The 21,399-nt window shown below is 36.3% G+C and overlaps 1 protein-coding gene across 1 annotated transcript; it reads right to left on the minus strand.

The window, feature by feature from the left end:
- Positions 1-378: 378 nt before the first annotated feature.
- On the minus strand, positions 379-20,941 carry LOC309958103 (tripartite motif-containing protein 75-like; the record flags this gene model as incomplete). The annotated part of the gene is made up of 4 exons (XM_082833736.1): positions 379-551; positions 3,719-3,744; positions 19,924-20,523; positions 20,592-20,941. The coding sequence occupies 4 exons, from the start codon at positions 20,939-20,941 to the stop codon at positions 379-381; spliced, it is 1,149 nt and encodes a 382-aa protein (XP_082689862.1).
- Positions 20,942-21,399: the final 458 nt, after the last annotated feature.

The raw sequence follows: 21,399 nt of genomic DNA on the forward strand, positions 1-21,399 counted from the left end.
ATATGATTTTGAAGAATAAATCAATCAGTTTTACATTTTAAACTATTTCCTCTATTTTACTAATATTGTTTGTTAGAAATTGATTTTTTAAATGTTTTAACCCTCATGTACCTTGACCATACATAAAATGTGCCTGGAGTAGCCTTAGCATAGAGCTTCTTTTCCCTCGCATATCATTTAGTTTAGCTTTTATTCCAGCTTTATGATTTATTATTATCATTAGGAGTAGTAGTAATAGTAGAAGTAGTAAAATAAACCAAAAAGGGCTTTTTGTTTTGTTTCTGTTGTTGGTGTTTCTGTGATCAGAAAAATTTAATAAGGTGGGGTTGAGGCAAATGTTGGGTCAGGGAGGCAACCACCTGCATGGAAGGACCAGCCTCACAGCACAGATCCAGCATGACCTCCGCCGCCTCCCTCTTCGTAGTCCCACACCTGGAACCACCAGGCATTTGCTGTCCCCTGGATCATGACTGAAAGCCCTTGGCCAGACTGCAGGTGGAACAGGCACAGGATTTGTTTATCGAGGGCCACACTCTGACCCAGCTCATAGCCTACACACAAAGATGGTTGCCATGACCATGTCTGCCTGTTGCAGCCAGGCCAGGTCCTGCTCATAAATGAGCCTGTCACCCCCAGCAGCCTCATAGATTTCTAACTGGTGATTTCTGCTCTTACCATGGTCTCATCTATTGGTATGTGTGATAAATGTGCAGAAAATATAATTCTCAGTTTAACATGTGGCTGAGTGACAATCAATAGATGGTTTTGGGACCACTGTAAAGCAATTATACCCCAATAAAGATGTTAAAAAAAAATAGATGGTTTGGGGAGTTCCCTGGTGGTCCAGTTGTTAGGATTTGGCACTTTCACTGCCGTGGCCCTGGTTCAATCCCTGGTTGGGGAACTGAGATCCTGGAAGCTGTGGGGCCAAAATTGAAAAAAGAAAAAAAAAAAAAAAAGATGGTTTGTCTTTTCTCCAACCTTTCCAAATTCAAGGTAACTTCCACCATCCTTTCAAGGATAGCATGTAGGTCCTTGATGAAGTTTGCTAGGACTCAAGTAGCAGAGAGAGCTAAGTCCTCCAGGACTCTAGTATGATAGAGAAGGATTCATTGTTTTGCTATTGTCAGCTTCTTGATATGTTAATCAATTACACCTTAACATGCTTTGAGCCATGAGATTCATGCTAGGCCACCAGTCAGCAGGGTTGTGGGAAATAATAGTGTATTTGCATGTGAAACGTGTAAGGGGAATAGAAGCTAAGCAGTTCTGCCATATAGCATACAGAGAACTCCTTGAATATTCATCCTACATGTAGTATCATGCTAAATTCTTATGATACTTCCTGGATTGTAGAAGTGGCTCAATAAATATAACTGCATTCCTCCATTTTCATTGTCTTCACACCTTAGATTACAGATTACCAAATCCATAATAGTATCATTTAACAAATACTTATCATAATTCATTTTGTGCCAGGCACAAAAATGAATAAACATGGCCCCTGTCCTTAAGGGGCTACAATCTAACTGTAGATTCTAATCCTTAAAAATAATTATAATGTAGGGCATTACGTGTTAACATGGAAATAGACCAATGTGATATGTGAGAACTGATATGGGGCATATCATCTAATTTCATGTTTCAAGGTAGTCATTCTGGATAAAATAACAAGAAGTCTAAAGAATGTGTAACACTTGGCTACTGAATGTTGGAAAGAAAGTTAGTTTAAAGGAAATAGCATAAGGTATAAATATCTTGCTATATTACAAGCCATGTGATATTACTAGGAAATAAAGCATCAAGCAATAATGGGCAATGGAGTTAAAGAAAAAAATCAGAAGGCAAATAATTAGTCTTCATTTTATACTAATTTTTAGCACTGTATACGATGTATGTATATTGGCACACTGTCACCAATTGGACAAAACAAGTCTCAGTGATAGACAAGCCATGGCTCTGTGGGTGCAAAGAGGGATCCACCTCTTGAAGAGAGGGCTGCAAAGGTTTGTGGCCATTATTAAAGTCAACCACAAGCAGTGAGTGACATGATCAGAATCATATTTTAGTTTGTCTTCAACAGCCTCAGGTACAGGTTAGAATAATGGTGTCTCTTTTCTACTAAATCAGAATCTCTAAAGATAGAATCAAGGAATACGTATTTTGAAAAAAGTTACCCAAGCATATTTGATGCGCAGTCTTGGTTGAGAAATACTCTCCTAAATAGATTACTCTGATGGCAATACATTTGAGTCGAGTGTTTTTATTTTAATTTTATTTTAAAATGAAAAAATCAACTCCTCTTAGGCCAACAAAAGGACACATTGGCCAAGCTTTGAGGTATATTATGTAACCCAAGGATGATCTGAAAAACTAAGCCTTGTGAAGTATGTAAATTAAGATATTTGTGAAGAACTCAACTGTGAGAGTTAATGGATATGACTTTCTAATACACTGTCATTAAAATGATTGAGGTACTAAGTCTCTACTTTCAACGTTTAAAATGCTTTGGAAAGAGAATCTGATAGGCCAGTGTTGTCTTGTGTCCACTTTTGGACCAATCACAGGCAGGGCCATTGAGGAGATACATGGCTCCTCAGCATCCAGCCCTGCCAGTGAGGGAGGTAGTTTTCAGAATAAGATATCTGGTCAAACAACCCTAACGCTGTCCATTGCACCATGGTTCAAAGAATGGGATTAGGTAGATATTTTAGGGAACTACTTCAATAATTCAGTTATAAGATGATAAAGTACTAACCTGTGATATGGTGAGGGGCTAGGCAGTCTGGAAACCACATGTAACTTTTAATAATATTGAAGGTTTTTTTAAACTATTCTGAAGTACAGAATCATAATATACAAAGTCAGACAATCAACTGATATTCATAAAATTGGCTTTAGGGATTGGAGTCCTTATCAAATATATGATATAATAATGTATTGATGTCATACATTCCAGGAATGTTGCAATTAGAAAGTAGAAAAACAATTCAACAAAACAGAAAGTGTTATCATTTCAAGGTAACTTTATAGTTCATTTTTCAATTCTTTAGCAGATTACATAGTAGGCACATATTTGGATTTAATAAATATCAAATAAGTGAGCAAAATGATATTACACATTTAAATATAAAATGTAACCAAATAAGTACAAACTTTCTTGAAATGTTGAGTTGTATTAAGTAGGTTTCTGAGGAGGGTAGGAAGTCTGAAATGATTCAGATTTAGGAAAAGAATTTGGATAATATACATATATATATCTTCTATCACATAATAAAAGTATTTTGAATTGTAGTTGAGGTTGAAGAAACAAATCAGCATGAGACCTCTAGAACATTGTTAACTGTGAATATATTTTAAAGCAGTGAAATTACAGTTTAATAATTCCCCATAGGTCTATATAGAGGTACTAAATTATGAAGTTCCTTGGAAAGGTTGCAAAGCTAAAGACAAGAATATTTTACTTTGACAATTTTTGTATTTGCATAATTGATGGCCATACATGAGTGGGGGGTGAAAGCGGTCACTTTTGGTATTTCAGAGCTGTCCAGAACAAACTATATAGAGGTCCATAAAAAGAGAAAGGAGAACTATAGCACCTTGATGTACTGACTTTCATTTTGAAAGATCACAAAGCTTTTTACAGATTTAACAACCTGACATACAGAGATCACTTCAACCTCTGCTGAAACACACTCAGCCTAGGCGTGAAACTCACCTGTTATTAAACTGCCTCTGGCAGCACTGCAGAACAGAAAATAAAAGAGAAGGTCAAACCTCATTAAAACTTCTAGAAGTTATCACAGGACTAATGAATCTTGGGGAAGAATTGGTCCCAACCAAAGTGAATCTGCATTATTTGAGAGAGGAGATGGTATTAAAAAAAAAAAAATCATTCCATTCTCTCAGTAACAAGGAAGTAGATATACAGGAACCAGGCCTGTAAAATGCAAATGTCCATCCCTTGAGTTAATTCATCTGGACCTCCTTCTTTCCCATGGCAAATGTTAGCTAATTGGAATGGGGGGAAGGTTGATAAAGGGGATTATTCTATCAGAAAAATAGGAAATTACACAAAAAATAATTTTGCTATTATTGCAACATGAATCTGAAAGAGTTTATCGTCACCAGATTTAACCACTAGTAAGAAGGCACTGTTCAGATAGCTTTACATGATAAAAATCTTGGGAATTCCCTGGTGGTCCAGTGGTTAGGAATCCGTGCTTCCACTGCAGGGGGCACGGATTGATCCCTGGCCAGGGATCTAAGATCCCACATGCTGCGCAGCGTGGCAAAAACAACAACAACAACAACAAAAAACTTCATGTAACACAAGCTCCATAAGAAATGGTCACTAAAAACACTTTTTTGTTTCTTTAAATCCTACTTGTCAGACTGAATAGGACTGCAGCACCACATAGGGGACAAAATAAAGCTAAATACTACTAACTGATTAATAGGAGGTAAGAATTACACCTTTCCAATTTCTTAGTTCATATGCCTCATCACAGGATTTTTTTCTAACATCTAAAAATTCAGAAATGATCTGTGAGGAGAATGCTCTTGAGTGTTTATTTTGCTGATACGAATATTGCATATTCAACTTAGTTGAGAGAAAACTGTCCCTTTTAGGAAATACAAACATATGCACCTCATAATTATAGTAATCCACAAGAAGAGAGGAAATAAAGATACATTAGTTGAGAGTAACCCATGACTAGATTACTTATAAGTGGTCAGACTGAAAATTCAGTTCACCTCACTCTAGGGGAGATTTGCATGAGATGCCCTAATGAGGAGTTGGTAATGGCTGCTTGCCAAGAAATCCATCCACTGGTCTTTTTCAGTCTATCACTCACCTCATTAGGCCAGTGACAAATGGAGCCAAGACTCTCGTCTTCTTTTCCCACAGCCTTCTGACCCATTGAAGAGCCAATAGTGAAGAACACTAACTGATTTGATGGTAACACATTTCAAACTAGGTATGATCAACTGTGGAAGAGTTTGAAGGCCCAAGTCTCTGGTTTGTCTTTATATCCAAAAAAAGTAAAATAAAAAGTTAAAAAATAAAACATATCAAATTACTGAATCAAATGTTTTCTGGAAAAATTCCCAATAAGATATTTTTAGTTTTTTTGCAGGCCATCTGTTTTCTGATGAGAATTTAGCTACTGATACCCTGATGGACTTAAAAATAGTTTCTTTTCAGATATATACCCAGAAGTAGAATTACTGGTTCACATGGTAGTTCTATTTTTCATTTTTTGAGAAACTTCCATACTGTTTTCCACAGTGGCTGCACCAATTTACATTTTCACTAATAGTGTATGAGGGTTCCCTTTTCTCCACATCCTTGACAACATTTGTTATTTGTGTTCTTTTTGATCATAGCCATTCTGACAGGTGTGAGGTGCTAATTTGAAAAGATACAGGCATTCCAGTGTTCATAGTAGCACTATTTACAATTGTCAAGATATGGAAGCAACCTAAGTGTCCATCAACAGGTGAATGGATAAACGTGTGGTATATATATATACAATGGAATATTACTCAGCCATAAGAAAGAATGACATTTTGCCTTTTGCAGCAACATGGATGCACTTGGAGGGCATTATGCTAAGTGAAATGTCAGATAGAAAAAGACAAATATTGTATGATATCACTTAAATGTGGAATCTAAAAAATACAATAAACTAGTGAATATAACGTAAAGAAGCAGACTCACAGATATAGGGAACAAACTAGTGGTTATCAGTGGGGAGATGGAAGGGGGAGGGGCAATATAGGGGTAGTGGATTAAGAGGTACATACTATTAGGTATAAAATAAGCTATACGGACATATTGTACAAACAGGGAATATAGCCAATACTTTATAACAACTATAAATGGAGTATAACTTTTAAAAATTGTGAATCTCTATATTATATACCTACAACATATAATATTGTACATCAGCTACACTTCAATAAAAAATAAATAAAAGTGGAAAAAAATTTTTTTAAAAAAGTAGTTTCTTCTCAATGATTTCACCTTGAACATGATTCCCTCTGTTTAGTTTCTCATCCTTCCCTCTCTTGTCCTCCTGGAACACTTGTACTTGTCATTCACTCAAACATACTCCTAGGCAGTTATTTATTATTCTGTCTCAAAACTTTGTTCGTCTCTCTATGTATAAATTAGTATATTATTTTAATATACTAATATTGTTAACATTTTTAAATATTTTATTGACATTTAACATATATACAGAAAAGTATGCAAATCATCAGTGTATCATTACCACATTATGAAAACATCCATATAAATTCTATCCAAATAAAGAAATACAATGTTATCAGCACTGCAAGAGCACCTTTTGTGCCCCTTTCCAGTCATTATTACCTTCCCTCTGAAAGGAACCATATCCTGATGTCTAATGCTACATATTAGTTTTGCCTAGTTGACCTATGAAATGGGATAATAAATTATGTAATCTCTTATGTCTAGCTTCTTTCACTCGATATTATGCTTTTGATAGTCATCCATACTGTTAACTGTAGTTCTAGCTTGGTCCTTCTCTTGCTCTGTATTGTGTGATAAAATGGGTAAGTCCCAATTTATTTTCTATTCTGAAGTCAATGGAATTTTGATTGCTAAAAGTTTTGTGCTATTACAAAAATGCTCCCATAAATATTTTTGTCCATGTCTCATACCATTTCAACTGTGTTCCATATACAGGAGTGGAATTTCTGGGAAATAAGACCTAATTATATTCTGCTTCAGCAGAAACTAACCAAGAATTTGTAACCAATGGTACAAACTGGTTGTACCATTTTACATTTCTATCAACAGTGTCTGAGAGTTCCATTTTCTATATCTTTGACAATTACCGTAATACATTTTGTTAAAATCAAACTAAAAATTACACTGGATACAAAGTGAATAGCAAAAAGCAAAAATAGCAAAATAGATAGCAAAAGTTATATTTTTATAATGAAATAAAAAGCATCCCATTCCAACAGTTACACTATCTATGATTTCCATGTTCATGTTCATATTTATGTTTAAATTCAGTTTTCTGGTGGCTACTTAAATTTTTGTGATCACTAATAACATTTATATCAAATTGCTCCATTTATTCCTCTATCTCAGTTTACTTATAACTAAAGTGTCACATTATTGTTTAAATCTGTACACTTTTGAGAGTGAAAGAGCATGATAACTGGATGGTACTGTTTTGCACAAATCTATTTATAATATTAATCTTAGCAACTACACTGATTTTCCCAGCAAATTCAAACACCATGCTAGAATTGTTTACTATTCTATCATATCTATCTTCTCAGTTTTTGAGATGAGGACACTAGTGCTTCTACATGTCCTCTTCATCATCCTTAATCAACCATATTTCTCAACCTCTTTGAATTATACCTGCAACTTGTATTTTGCCAATGTTGGCTAAATTCACATTTCACGTTTTAACCGTTGTTAGTCCTTATAATTCATATACATAAATTGATTCACTCTACACATTTTTTCAATGAACATTAAGGTAGTATAATATTTTTATGTTTCCTTCACTATAGAGAAAATATCAGGAACTCATATAATTCAATGTTATCATAGTCGTAGCTGGATGAATTTTCTTCTATTCATTCCACCACTTCTCTTTACCATATTCTCATATTTTTCAAAGGAATTAATCATCCCATTTATGTGGTACATATGTAAAATTTCATTTGTGAATGTCCTTTGTTTCTATCTTATAATCTGAACTGGTTGATTGCATTTTAAGCCTCCACAAAAATGTTATCTTGGAATAGGAAGTTATTTTTCAACTAAGCAGATTCATAGATGAATCTGCATGTTTTCTGAATGCCATGTCTTTATCTTCCTTGGTTACCTCTTTTTTTAAAAAAATTGCTGATATGTATGCTCAAATGACTTTAAAAAAGGACATAAATAAGTTAAAATTTTAGAGTTTGGATTACCTAAAATACATTTATTTGGTTCTCATACAAGATTGATTTAATTTTCCTGCTTGTCTGAGAATGCAACAATGAAGCAATGTTCCCCATGTCTTTAAGTGGCCTTAATTCTTTGTGTCCTACTAGTTATTATAAGTCTGATGATGATTTCATTCTTGTTTGTAACAGATCTGTTTCTTTTCCCCTCTGGAAGTTTTTAGGATGTTCTCTCATCTTTGATATTTTGAAAATTTTCTGCAATGCATCAAGAGGTGTGGTCTTCACCAAGTGAAAATTTTGTGAGCCTTTTCATTTCTGAAAATTTCTCTTGTAATATATCTCTGTTAATTTCCCCTCCCCATTTCCTCTCTTATCTATATTGCTAAATTCTATTTGGTATTTACTTTGGGAATTGATGCTCTCTTCTGTCTTCTTTTTTTTCTCTCATCACATTTTCATATCCTTGGATTTTGTTCAACTTTCTAAAAGATGTCTTTTTCTTCCAAACTATTGATTGATTTCTCTACTAGTCAATTATATATCTATATCTATAACTCTCTCTATATATATGTTTATGTAATTATACATTATTTTATATATATAATTTATAAGAGCTCTTTATTATAATCTATTATTCCCCAAAGGTATTTCATTCTTATTTCATAGATGCAATATATTCTTGTTTCTCCAGGATATTAATTACAGTATTTATATATTTACCTTAGTTCCCTACATTATTTTGCTTTTTTCGATTATACTTATACTGTTTTTGTGTTTAGACTAGACCTAAGGAAGCACTGTTCAAAATTAAACCAGGTGGAGGTGGCGGTGGGGCAATGGGAAGGAGATCTCCATGAAACCTTAAAAGACAATTGCCAAAGTTGGTTGGGTAGTTGGAGCAACATAGATTTTTATTGAAAGATTTACTGGAGCAATTAAAATATTAGCAATAAACATATAAAGGTATATAAATCAGATGGATAATATTTCCATAATAGTAACATGTGAATTTTGTCTGTTAAGTTTGTTATAGAATTATATTGCTTTTCTTTTTCTTCCCCTAAATTGTGTAGACATAGTTCATCCCATGGTGCTTCCCCTTTATTTTCCTCAGATTAGTTTTAAAACATAATACTTTTGCTATCATTTGAATGTGAATTCAGGAGATTGAGTAAATACTTTCACATGGCCAGTCTGCCATCTTGTACCAAAAGTCTAACATTGCATTTTAATTATCCATTCGTGTTCCTTTCTCTCCTACTAGACTGAGTTCTGTAAGAGAGAAAATCTAATTTATTTTCATATTAACAGTGACTGCTCAATGCCTATGACTTTAATAAATTTTGATTATTTTTTAATGTACTGTGTACTAATCCTTTTTCCAATCCATTCACACATTTGAAATGTGTGGCTTCTTCAACTTTAGTTTTGTATCTTATGTAGCCTCCTACCTGTGGTTCAGGAAAAACCTATCATTGTCATTCTTTATGTAACCTCATGAACATTAAAAGAAATTCTCTTCAGCCACATTTCCTCCTGAAATAGCTTAGTTCTATAATAGTCAATGTAAAACAACAAAAAAATCATAAACAAGGGTCTAATATAGAAGCTATAGTGTTAAGGTTACCTTTCAAATATGTTCAACAAATTTGTGAAATAAGCTTATGATGATAAAGTGAACTGCTTTACAATGATTTATCACTTCATGCACTTGATATGATTTTAGAGATCTTCCCCCGAATAGTCTCTATTTCTAAGATTTTATGATCCTGTAAACTTTATTGAACAAAACTTTTTTTTACATACTTAATCTGAAATTATATGGCTACAGACTGGTATTGATAATTATGGTAGTATTGTAAAGTGATTTCTATATTGATAAAGTAGATACATTTTAATTTGAGGGTTTATCATATAAATATAGTTGATTAGCTTGCAGTCATTTGACCCAAATTATAGCAAATAAGAGTCTGCAACAGAAAACAACTAAAATAACTTTGAGTAGTAGACAATCTGACCCAAGATTTACCAGATCTGAATGAAAAATAAGGATTTTTCAGAAGGCACTTCATAGCCCTAATTATCAGTTTGACATGAGACATTAATGTCCAGACCATGAGGTTTTATTAGTTTGAAAGGCTGAGTTTTCATCTAGGCATGATCAGTAATGGGCCAGATGTAATCCAAAGATCATATTTTAAATTGGCAAGTAAAGCCATCAGATGAGAGTCCTGTGAGTCTTATCAATTTAATGCCAGTGACACAGAGTTAACTCTATTTCATTCTATGTGCTAGAATCCATTAAGTTCAAGTGGGCAATAAAAACCTACTTTCAAACTCATCTATCCTTGTGAATAATGACTATAAAAGACTCTCTCTCTTTTTTCTAAAACAAATGCATCAAAAGGCAATAAGCAAGGTGTTATTCAGAAATAATAAATGTTTTCCTTCTTTAGAGAAAAGGAAGTCTATGAATTCTACCAGATTCATAATACTTCTGCTTTAAGAAAAAAAAAAAGCTACAAATGTATCCCAGGTATTAGCTCAATTATATAACAGCACATTTGAAAGACAGGAATTCTATAAGTAACACAAAATATTTTTAGAAGAATCATATAGAAGCTTAATTTCTCACTGACTGAATGAAATATAATAAATATGTATGCATATATAGAAGACTATTTCATGTAATTCAGATTGCAACCAGATTTTTGGTGATGGTTCACATTTCTGCAAACATAAAAAGTTAAATGTATAAACAACATGATAGCATTTATCATTTACTAAATTAGCCACAATTTTTAAAATAAAAATTGGAAAATTATATCAAGGATGTGATGAAATGGTATACCCATTCACTGTGCACAGGAGTGTACATTTTTTCAGACTTTTGCATTCTTTAATTTCTTTTTTCACTCCTACCTGTTCTATTTGTCATGCAGAGAAAATTCAGATTGACAGGACTTTTGCTAATCAAGGGCTAACATTTTGTTTAGAGAAGTATATAAGAAAAAAGACAGAAAATTATAAGTAAATAAATAACCTTCCCCAATTTTTGATCATTATAAGTGATTCAAATAAAGTAAAACAGAGTGATATGAAAAAAACGTGTGTGTGTGTGTGTGTGTGTGTGTGTGTGTGTGTGTATGCACACACACATGTATAAAGAGGGGTATTGAGGGGAGAAGATTTTAAGTTGGATGGTCAGAGAAAACTTGTCTGTGATTTTCTTTAGTGTTAGTCATCTAAAGATTTGGACAGAGGGTGCTCCATGTTGAAAAGAAAGTAAGGTCAAGGCCTTATGAGAGAAAAGAATGAGGTATATTCAGGAAAGAAAAAACAAAAAACACAAATTGGCCAATAGGGCTGAAGCATAGTAAACAGATGGGAGGTAGAGTGATACATCAGCAGTCCCTAACTTTTTGGCACCAGGGACCGGTTTCGTGGAAGACAATTTTTCCACGGACGGGTTGGGGGATGGTTCAGGCGGTAATGCGAGCGATGGGGAGCGGCAGATGAAGCTTCACTTGCTCGCCCGCCACTCACCTCCTGCTGTGTGGCCTGGTTCCTAACAGGCCGTGGACCGGTAGCAGTCCGTGGCTCGGGGGATTGGGGACCCCTGTGATACATGATGAAGTTGAAATAGTGTGTATACACAGTTTGGAGGCTCTGACCTACTGCTCAAATAACAAGGGATGGTGCCCTCAACTTTGTAATCTCTGTTTCAAATATCACACTTTCCAATTACATTCCAGTATTCCCAAGTTTTTCTCTCTTATAGCCTGAATCCAACAATCCTATGACTCAACTGGAATGTAAAATTCACTGATCCTCAACATTTTCACTCTCTTTGGCCACTCACGTATTCACTTTCTTCCTTACCCAACTTAAACTCAATGATTTATCTTTCATTACAGCTACCTCTTTGTATGTAACTTCAAATTCCTTGTCTCTCACTTTTTATCAAAACCCAAATCCTAGTTCATATCTATCTCTCTGTCTATAGTATGCACGATATGTGTAACTAAAGAACACTATGCTATTATGCTAACTGGTTTCACTCTAAACATGTAACAGTGAACCTAACAGGGCTCTAATTTCAGACAATCACACGGTTTTCCATTATACTAACTCTCTCAGTATTCAAGATTCCATTTCACACTTTATACCTGGTCCCAAACCTCCAAAACTTCATCTCACATCTTTTTTTTCAGCTGATGACATTACTCTTGTCTAACTAAAAAAAAAAAATAGAAGCAGATGAATGGTTGGGAAAATGGCAGAGTTGGCAGCTCCATGGGCTCATCCCTCAACAGAAATGGCAAAAAATCAAGCATATGTTGAATGAAGAAAAAGGCAACTTTGAAATGGAAGGAAATTTTGTGACATTTTTACATGCCTTTTCTCCACCCCCTCCCAATATCAGTGGTGGTCTTGAGGAGGGTAGCCTATGTTCAGTGTTGGGCTCTGGTCCTTGCTGTGGAGGGGGGAAGAGTAGATATTTTTTTATGTCTGTTCTATACTGTCTGTGGTCTTTGTTTCACCTAAGTCAGAACACATCCATGGAAGAAATGCAAAAGACATTCCTTGAAAATGTTGTAAGGTGGACAAAAAACACCCAGTAACCAGGGACAAAGGATTGCGATTGAGACATACAACAGAGCACTGAAAGTCTGGGAGGAAAGGCTTGAGAGAGACTTTGGGAAATAAGGGCATTCCAAAGTAGCCATGAATAGCATATACTGAGGAATTTAGAAAGCCACACATATGCCCAGAACTGAATACATACACAGAAAAGATCTAAGAATACCCTAAGCTTTCACCTCTGGCTGATCTCTAGGCTCTATGTAAGTAGAAAGAGAAGGCTAAGGTAAAGATGTAGACAGCAAAGCTTCCTCCTCTTCTTCATAGTCACAAATTGTCATAACCTTGAATTTGGCAGTGAGTTTCTAGAAATGATACCAAAAGCATGAGCAATAAAAGAAAAAAATAAGTAAATTGGCTTTCACCAAGACTAAAAACTTTTGTGTATCAAAGGCAGAAGAAAGTGAAAAGACAACCTACACAATGGGGGAAAATTTGTGATTCATATATCTGATAAGGATCTAGCATTCATAATATGAAAAGAACTCTTACAACTCAAAAACAGAAAGATAAGAAACTCAATTAAAAAATGGGCAAAGAACTTGAATACACATTTTTCCTAAGAAGATATATAAATGGCCAACAAGCATATCAAAAGATACTCAATATCATTAGTCATTAGGAAAATGAAAATCAAAACCACAATGAAGCACTACTTCACACCCATGAATATGGCTATAATGAAAAAAATAGATAATAACAAATATTCGCAAGGATGTGGAAAAATTAGAACTCTCCCATACATCGCTGGTAAGGATGTAACATGGCTCATCTCCTGTGGAAAACAATTTTTGGTTCTTTAAAATTTAAATATGAAATTAACATATGACCCAGCATTTCTATTCCATATATAATAAAAAGAATTGAAAACAAGTATTCAAACATGCATGTACACTCATGTTCATAGCAGCACTATTAAAAATAGACAAAGTGTAGACACAGTGCAAATATCCACCAATGGATGAATAGATAAACAAATTGAGGCATATATATACAACCAAATATCATTCATCAATAAAAAAGAACAAAGTACTGATCTATGCTACAACATGGATGACCCTGAAAAACATTATGCTAAGTGAAAGAAGTCAGAAACCGATGGTTACATATTGTATAAATCCGTTTATATGAAGTATACAGAATAGATATACCTAGGGACAGAACACAGATTGTTAGTTTCCAGAGGCTGAGGGGAGTGGGGTATGGGAAGCAACTGCTTAATGAGGTTGGAGTTTCCTTTCAGGGTAATGGTATTTGCGCAAAATTATGAATGCACGAAATGCCACTGGATGTCTCATTTTAAAATGGTTAATTATCTGTTATATGAAAGTCACCTTAAAAAAAAAAGCAATCAGAAGAAAATCTCTATAATCCCATTCACTATATCAACTCACCTACCAGCATTCGTATCCTCCTATATTCACCTCTGTCAGCAAAGATGAACTGTCCTTGTAGCTGTTAAAGGCCAGGCTCTCCCCTTGTGCACCAGATGCATTCTTTTTTTTTTTTTAACATCTTTATTGGGGTACAATTGCTTCACAATAGTGTGTTAGTTTCCACTTTATAACAAAGTGAATCAGTTATACATATACATATGTTCCCATATCTCTTCCCTCTTGCATCTCCCTCCCTCCCACCCTCCCTATCCCACCCCTCCAGGCTGTCACAAAGCACCGAGCCAATATCCCTGTGCCGTGCGGCTGCTTCCCACTAGCTATCTACCTTACTACGTTTGTTAGTGTGTATAAGTCCATGACTCTCTCTCGCCCTGTCACAGCTCACCCTTCCCCCTCCCCATAACCTCAAGTCCGTTCTCTAGGAGGTCTGCATCTTTATTCCTGCCTTACCCCTAGATTCTTCATGACATTTTTTTTCTTAAATTCCATATATATGTGTTAGCATACGGTATTTGTCTTTTTCTTTCTGACTTACTTCACTCTGTATGACAGACTCTAGGTCTATCCACCTCATTACAAATAGCTCAATTTCGTTTCTTTTTATGGCTGAGTAATATTCCATTGTATATATGTGCCACATCTTCTTTATCCATTCATCCGATGATGGGCACTTAGGTTGTTTCCATCTCTGGGCTATTGTAAATAGAGCTGCAATGAACATTTTGGTATATGACTCTTTTTGAATTTCGGTTTTCTCAGGGTATATGCCCAGTAGTGGGATTGCTGGGTCATATGGTAGTTCTATTTGTAGTTTTTTAAGGAACCTCCATACTGTTCTCCATAGTGGCTGAACCAATTCACATTCCCACCAGCAGTGCAAGAGTGTTCCCTTTTCTCCACACCCTCTCCAGCATTTATTGTTTCTAGATTTTTTGATGATGGCCATTCTGACTGGTGTGAGATGATATCTCATTGTAGTTTTGATTTGCATTTCTCTAATGATTAATGATGTTGAGCATTCTTTCATGTGTTTGTTGGCAATCTGTATATTTTCTTTGGAGAAATGTCTCTTTAGGTCTTCTGCTCATTTTTGGATTGGGTTGTTTGTTTTCTTGTTATTGAGCTGCATGAGCTGCTTGTAAATTTTGGAGATTAATCCTTTGTCGGTTGCTTCATTGGCAAATATTTTCTCCCATTCTGAGGGTTGTCTTTTGGTATTGTTTATGGTTTCCTTTGCTGTGCAAAAGCTTTGAAGTTTCATTAGGTCCCATTTGTTTATTTTTGTTTTTATTTCCATTACTCTAGGAGGTGGGTCAGAAAGGATCTTGCTGTGATTTATGTCATAGAGTGTTCTGCCTATGTTTTCCTCTAAGAGTTTGATAGTTTCTGGCCTTACATTTAGGTCTTTAATCCATTTTGAGCTTATTTTTGTGTATGGTGTTAGGGAGTGATCTAATCTCATACTTTTACATGTACCTGTCCAGCTTTCCCAGCACCACTTATTGAAGAGGCTGTCTTTTCTCCACTGTATATTACTGCCACCTTTATCAAAGATAAGGTGTCCATATGTGCATGGGTTTATCTCTGGGCTTTCTATCCTGTTCCATTGATCTATCTTTCTGTTTTTGTGCCAGTACCATACCGTCTTGATAACTGTAGCTTTGTAGTATAGTCTGAAGTCAGGGAGCCTGATTCCTCCAGTTCCTTCTTTCGTTCTCAAGATTGCTTTGGCTATTCGGGGTCTTTTGTGTTTCCATACAAATTGTGAAATTTTTTGTTCTAGTTCTGTGAAAAAAGCCAGTGGTAGTTTGATAGGGATTGCATTGAATCTATAGATTGCTTTGGGTAGTAGAGTCATTTTCACAATGTTGATTCTTCCAATCCAAGAACATGGTATATCTCTCCATCTATTTGTATCATCTTTAATTTCTTTCATCAGTGTCTTATAATTTTCTGCATACAGGTCTTTTGTCTCCTTAGGTAGGTTTATTCCTAGATATTTTATTCTTTTTGTTGCAATGGTAAATGGGAGTGTTTTCTTGATTTCACTTTCAGATTTTTCATCATTAGTATATAGGAATGCCAGAGATTTCTGTGCATTAATTTTGTATCCTGCCACTTTACCAAATTCATTGATTAGCTCTAGTAGTTTTCTGGTAGAATCTTTAGGGTTCTCTATGTATAGGATCATGTCACCTGCAAACAGTGACAGCTTTACTTCTTCTTTTCCAATTTGGATTCCTTTTATTTCCTTTTCTTCTCTGATTGCTGTGGCTAAAACTTCCAAAACTATGTTGAATAAGAGTGGTGAGAGTGGGCAACCTTGTCTTGTTCCTGATCTTGGTGGAAATGCTTTCAGTTTTTCACCATTGAGGATGATGTTTGCTGTGGGCTTGTCATATATGGCCTTTATTATGTTGAGGAAAGTTCCCTCTATGCCTACTTTCTGCAGGGTTTTTATCATAAATGGGTGTTGAATTTTGTCAAAAGCTTTCTCTGCATCTATTGAGATGATCATATGGTTTTTCTCCTTCAGTTTGTTAATATGGTTTATCACATTGATAGATTTGCGTATATTGAAGAATCCTTGCATTCCTGGAATAAACCCCACTTGATCATGGTGTATGATCCTTTTAATGTGCTGTTGGATTCTGTTTGCTAGTATTTTGTTGAGGATTTTTGCATCTATGTTCATCAGTGATATTGGCCTGTAGTTTTCTTTCTTTGTGACATCCTTGTCTGGTTTTGGTATCAAGGTGATGGTGGCCTCGTAGAAGGAGTTTGGGAGTGTTCCTCCCTCTGCTATATTTTGGAAGAGTTTGAGAAGGATAGGTGTTAGCTCTTCTCTAAATGTTTGATAGAATTCGCCTGTGAAGCCATCTGGTCCTGGGCTTTTCTTTGTTGGAAGATTTTTAATCACAGTTTCAATTTCAGTGCTTGTGATTGGTCTGTTCATATTTTCTATTTCTTCCTGATTCAGTCTTGGCAGGTTGTGCATTTCTAAGAATTTGTCCATTTCTTCCAGGTTGTCCATTTTATTGGCATAGAGTTGCTTGTAGTAATCTCTCATGATCTCTTTTATTTCTGCAGTGTCAGTTGTTACCTCTCCTTTTTCATTTCTAATTCTATTGATTTGAGTCTTCTCCCTTTTTTTCTTGATGAGTCTGGCTAGTGGTTTATCTATTTTGTTTATCTTCTCAAAGAACCAGCTTTTAGTTTTATTGATCTTTGCTATTGTTTCCTTCATTTCTTTTTCATTTATTTCTGATCTGATTTTATGATTTCTTTCCTTCTGCTAGCTTTGGGGTTTTTTTGTTCTTCTTTCTCTAATTGCTTGAGGTGCAAGGTTCAGTTGTTTATTCGAGATGTTTCCTGCTTCTTAAGGTGGGCTTGTGTTGCTATAAATTTCCCCCTTAGAACTGCTTTTGCTGCATCCCACAGGTTTTGGGTCGTTGTGTCTCCATTGTCATTTGTTTCTAGGTATTTTTTGATTTCCTCTTTGATTTCTTCAGTGATCACTTCATTATTAAGTAGTGTATTGTTTAGCCTCCATGTGTTTGTATTTTTTTACAGATCTTTTCCTGTAATTGATATCTAGTCTCATGGCGTTGTGGTCAGAAAAGATACTTGATACAATTTCAATTTTCTTAAACTTACCAAGGCTTGATTTGTGACCTAAGATATGATCTATCCTGGAGAATGTTCCATGAGCACTTGAGAAAAATGTGTATTCTGTTGGTTTTGGATGGAGTGTCCTATAAATATCAATTAAGTCCATCTTGTTTAATGTGTCATTTAAAGCTTGTGTTTCCTTATTTATTTTCATTTTGGATGATCTGTCCATGGGTGAAAGTGGGGTGTTTAAGTCCCCTACTATGAATGTGTTACTGTCGATTTCCCCTTTTATGGCTGTTAGTATTTGCCTTATGTATTGAGGTGCTCCTATGTTGGGTGCATAAATATTTACAATTGTTATATCTTCTTCTTGGATCGATCCCTTGATCATTATGTAGTGTCCTTCTTTGTCTCCTTTAATAGTCCTTATTTTAAAGTCTATTTTGTCTGATATGAGAATTGCTACTCCAGCTTTCTTTTGGTTTCCATTTGCATGGAATATCTTTTTCCATCCCCTTACTCTCAGTCTGTATGTGTCTCTAGGTCTGAAGTGGGTCTCTTGTAGACAGCATATATAAGGGCCTTGTTTTTGTATCCATTCAGCTAATCTTTGTCTTTTGGTGGGAGCCAGATGCATTCTTGTTTATTCAAAGTCAATCCACCTAGTGATTTTCACTTTATTTTCCTAGATCATCATTTTTCCCTCTTTATTGGACCATTTCCATAAGAATGGAAGAAGACAATATTTCTGCTACTCAAAAGTTTTATAAAAAAGAATACAAACAAAAGCCTTTGACTCACATTTCTGAATAGCATCTACCCCAATCCTTCACAACAAAACCTCTACTAAAGAAAAAATGTATCACCGTCTCCCAACATGGGTGGGCTGCTGGGCTTAATACCTGGACATCTCTTCCCCATCCGTCCTACTTCCTTGGAGAATTCTGCTCATCTCATCCATGCTGAAAATGCTTACATTTTAATTTGAAGCCTTGGACTTCCTCCTTATCTTCCAATTGATCTAGTCATCTACATACCTAAATATATGTGTGAATACTTAATGGGAAACATATTAATTGAAGATCTGATCTTTTCCCCCAAATTTGCTTCTTTTCTAACCTTCCCTAATTTAATTTAGGCAATTCCGTCTTCCCAGTTACTTGGGACAAAATCTTAGGCTGATCTTTGATGTTTCTCATTCTCTCATACTCTATTTTTAATGTCAATAAATATGCTGGCTACATTTTCAAAATATATGCGGAATTTAATTAGTTCTCCCCACTATCACTGCCTTCCCTCTGGCTTAAACCAACATAATTTCACACTTGGATAATTTTGATAGCCTCCTACCTGGCCTCCTTGCTCTCACCCTTGTCTTACTGTATTCTGTTTTCATTAAAATCTACCAAGTCCCCTCTATTTAGCCACACTCACCTTTATTCTGTTTCTTCACAATTCTTCTTCAACTTCTATTGTTTCTCTGGGACTCATTCTATCACTTCCTTCAAAGTTATTTTCAAAAGCCTTCTCAGTTGTGCCTTCTGCGATTACCATATTTAAAATTTAACCTCCTTCCCTAATCTCTTATGCTCTTTCTCTGCTTTAGTTTTTTTTTCTTTTTTTTTTAGGGGGGGTGGTATGAAATCATTTATTTTCACTCACTGAGGCTTCTTGTGGAGTCAGGGTTCCCACCGGTCCAAAAAATGGCTTGAGAGAAGGGCAAAAAGCCACTAGTTTGGAGGTTTTGGTGTTTGGGGAGAGCTCCTTTACAGGTAGGGCCTTTCTGGGTTAGAACTGCCCTCATAAGACCAGTCAAGGGGCACCCAAACTGTCCTGACAGTTTGTCCAGGTGTAGGGCAGAGGTGAAGACAGAGGGGGAAGATTAAAAAGATTCAGCAGTAAGATCTCAAAGATGGACTCAGACTCTTTATTACAAGGACTTTTCCTGAACACAGGAAGAAAGCAGAACACACAGAACATCTTCCAAGGGGGCTCAGTACTCATCTTCAACTAGACTTATTGTAAGTGATTTGGAAGAAACTCCAATAGAGAAATAGGGTACAAGTTTTTCTGTAAAAATTTCACTGAATAAATATAAAGGAGATCTATTATTCAAACTGTAAAAAGAAATTTCTCCCAACTCATAGTGCAGAAAAACACCAATCTGACATGGGTTTCCTGAATCCCCAGTGCCAGGTATAGTAGGTGAGAGTTGAATTCACCAGCAGCTATTGCTTGGGGATGGTGATATAGAAGCATTTCTGGGGAAAGATTCTTTATACACACCAAAGGACCATTCACCCATTCCTCTTCCTTCTACCTGCCAAAAATGCCTGCCAACATCCAATCCGTCAGAACTGGGAATGGGTGAGAAGTAAATGCCTCAGGATTAAGAACACAGTGTGGTTCCATCCTTTGAAAAGTTGCAATTTTCCTGTCTTGTGAAATGATGAGACTGTGGTGAACAGTTTCAACCTTTTTGTGAAGGGCAAAATATTGTTGGGGGAGAGTGAAAACCTCCTTCTTTAGTTTGTAGGAAAAGGCTGCTGAACTCTCTAACTTTCCATACATGCTGTGGATCCTTTCAATGCCTGTCAGCAAATCGAGGTCACTCTGCAAACACTTCTGGGTTATTTCGTCAAGCAGACTTTGTAATGTGTATCCTTTGTCTGATATTCGAGTTCTTTTTTCAATAATTTTATCTTGAACATCATTCTCTTCATTGAGTAACTTAACATGAATTTCATCATGTTCCATCCCCCAGAAACGCTTGAAGTGTTCAACTTTGGAGTGCAAGTCGCTCCTTTGATTCTCCACCTTCCACACCAACTCAAATGATTTTGAGACTTGCATTTCTAACATCTTTTCAGCATCTTGCAGCTGCTTTTTCAGGGGCTGAATGTAGCTTTTGAGCTTCCTCCTGTGAGAGGGGCAGCTGGCTCCATGTGTGCCAGGGGGTGATCATGGTATTCCGAGGAGACCCTGCACTGGGGACACAGCAGCTCCAGGTCCTTCTCACAGAACAGGCTCAGAACCTGCTTGTGCTTCTCACACAGAGGTTTCTCTTTCTGCCATTTCCTCATGTCCTCTGTGCTGGGAAGATTCTTCACATCAATCATGAGACATGACTGGCTGTTCCTCCTAAAGCTCTTCTCGGGGCAGGGCTGGAGGCAGACAGGACAGGGAAAGGTGTCCTGGAGATCCTCCCAGCACTGCTGGATGTGGGAGTGACAGAAGTTGTGCCCACTCTCAGTGGTCACTGCGCCTCTCAGGTAATCCAGGCAGATGGGGCAGCTGACCTCTGCTTGGTGCTGTGCCAGGGAGGACACCAGGGCCATTGTTCACAGAGGGTTTCTGTATGAGGAGACTCTCTTCAGAGAAACCTTGCTCTCCATGGGCAGGAACAAGTGAGAAGCTTCTGACTCTTCAGCCTTCTCTCTGTTCTTTCAAGGCTACAAGTAGGTTTGCCAGGATCTGCAGGGAGCTGTGGCCACTCAGGCCTAATTCTACCCCTTCCCTTCAACTCTACAGCAGCCGCCAGGAGGACTGAGAGCCCCAGTCTGTCTCTGCTTCCTTTGGCACTTTTGTCCCTTTTACTCAATGGCCCCAAATCATAGCTTCCTAGGTAGTCCTCTTCTTCATAGAGAGCCACAGCTCCAGGTAGTGATGAAAATCAACAGCACAGGGACAAAATCAGCAAAATCCAGATGTGGGCAACTCTATGGCACAGCTCACCAGGTTCCTGACCACATTTCTCAGTCTTGGCTCTGTGATGAGGGAGCTGCTCTGTGTCCTC

The sequence above is a fragment of the Leucopleurus acutus genome (assembly GCF_964270905.1).
Source record: "Leucopleurus acutus genome assembly, chromosome: 2".
Classification (NCBI taxonomy): Eukaryota; Metazoa; Chordata; class Mammalia; order Artiodactyla; family Delphinidae; genus Leucopleurus; species Leucopleurus acutus.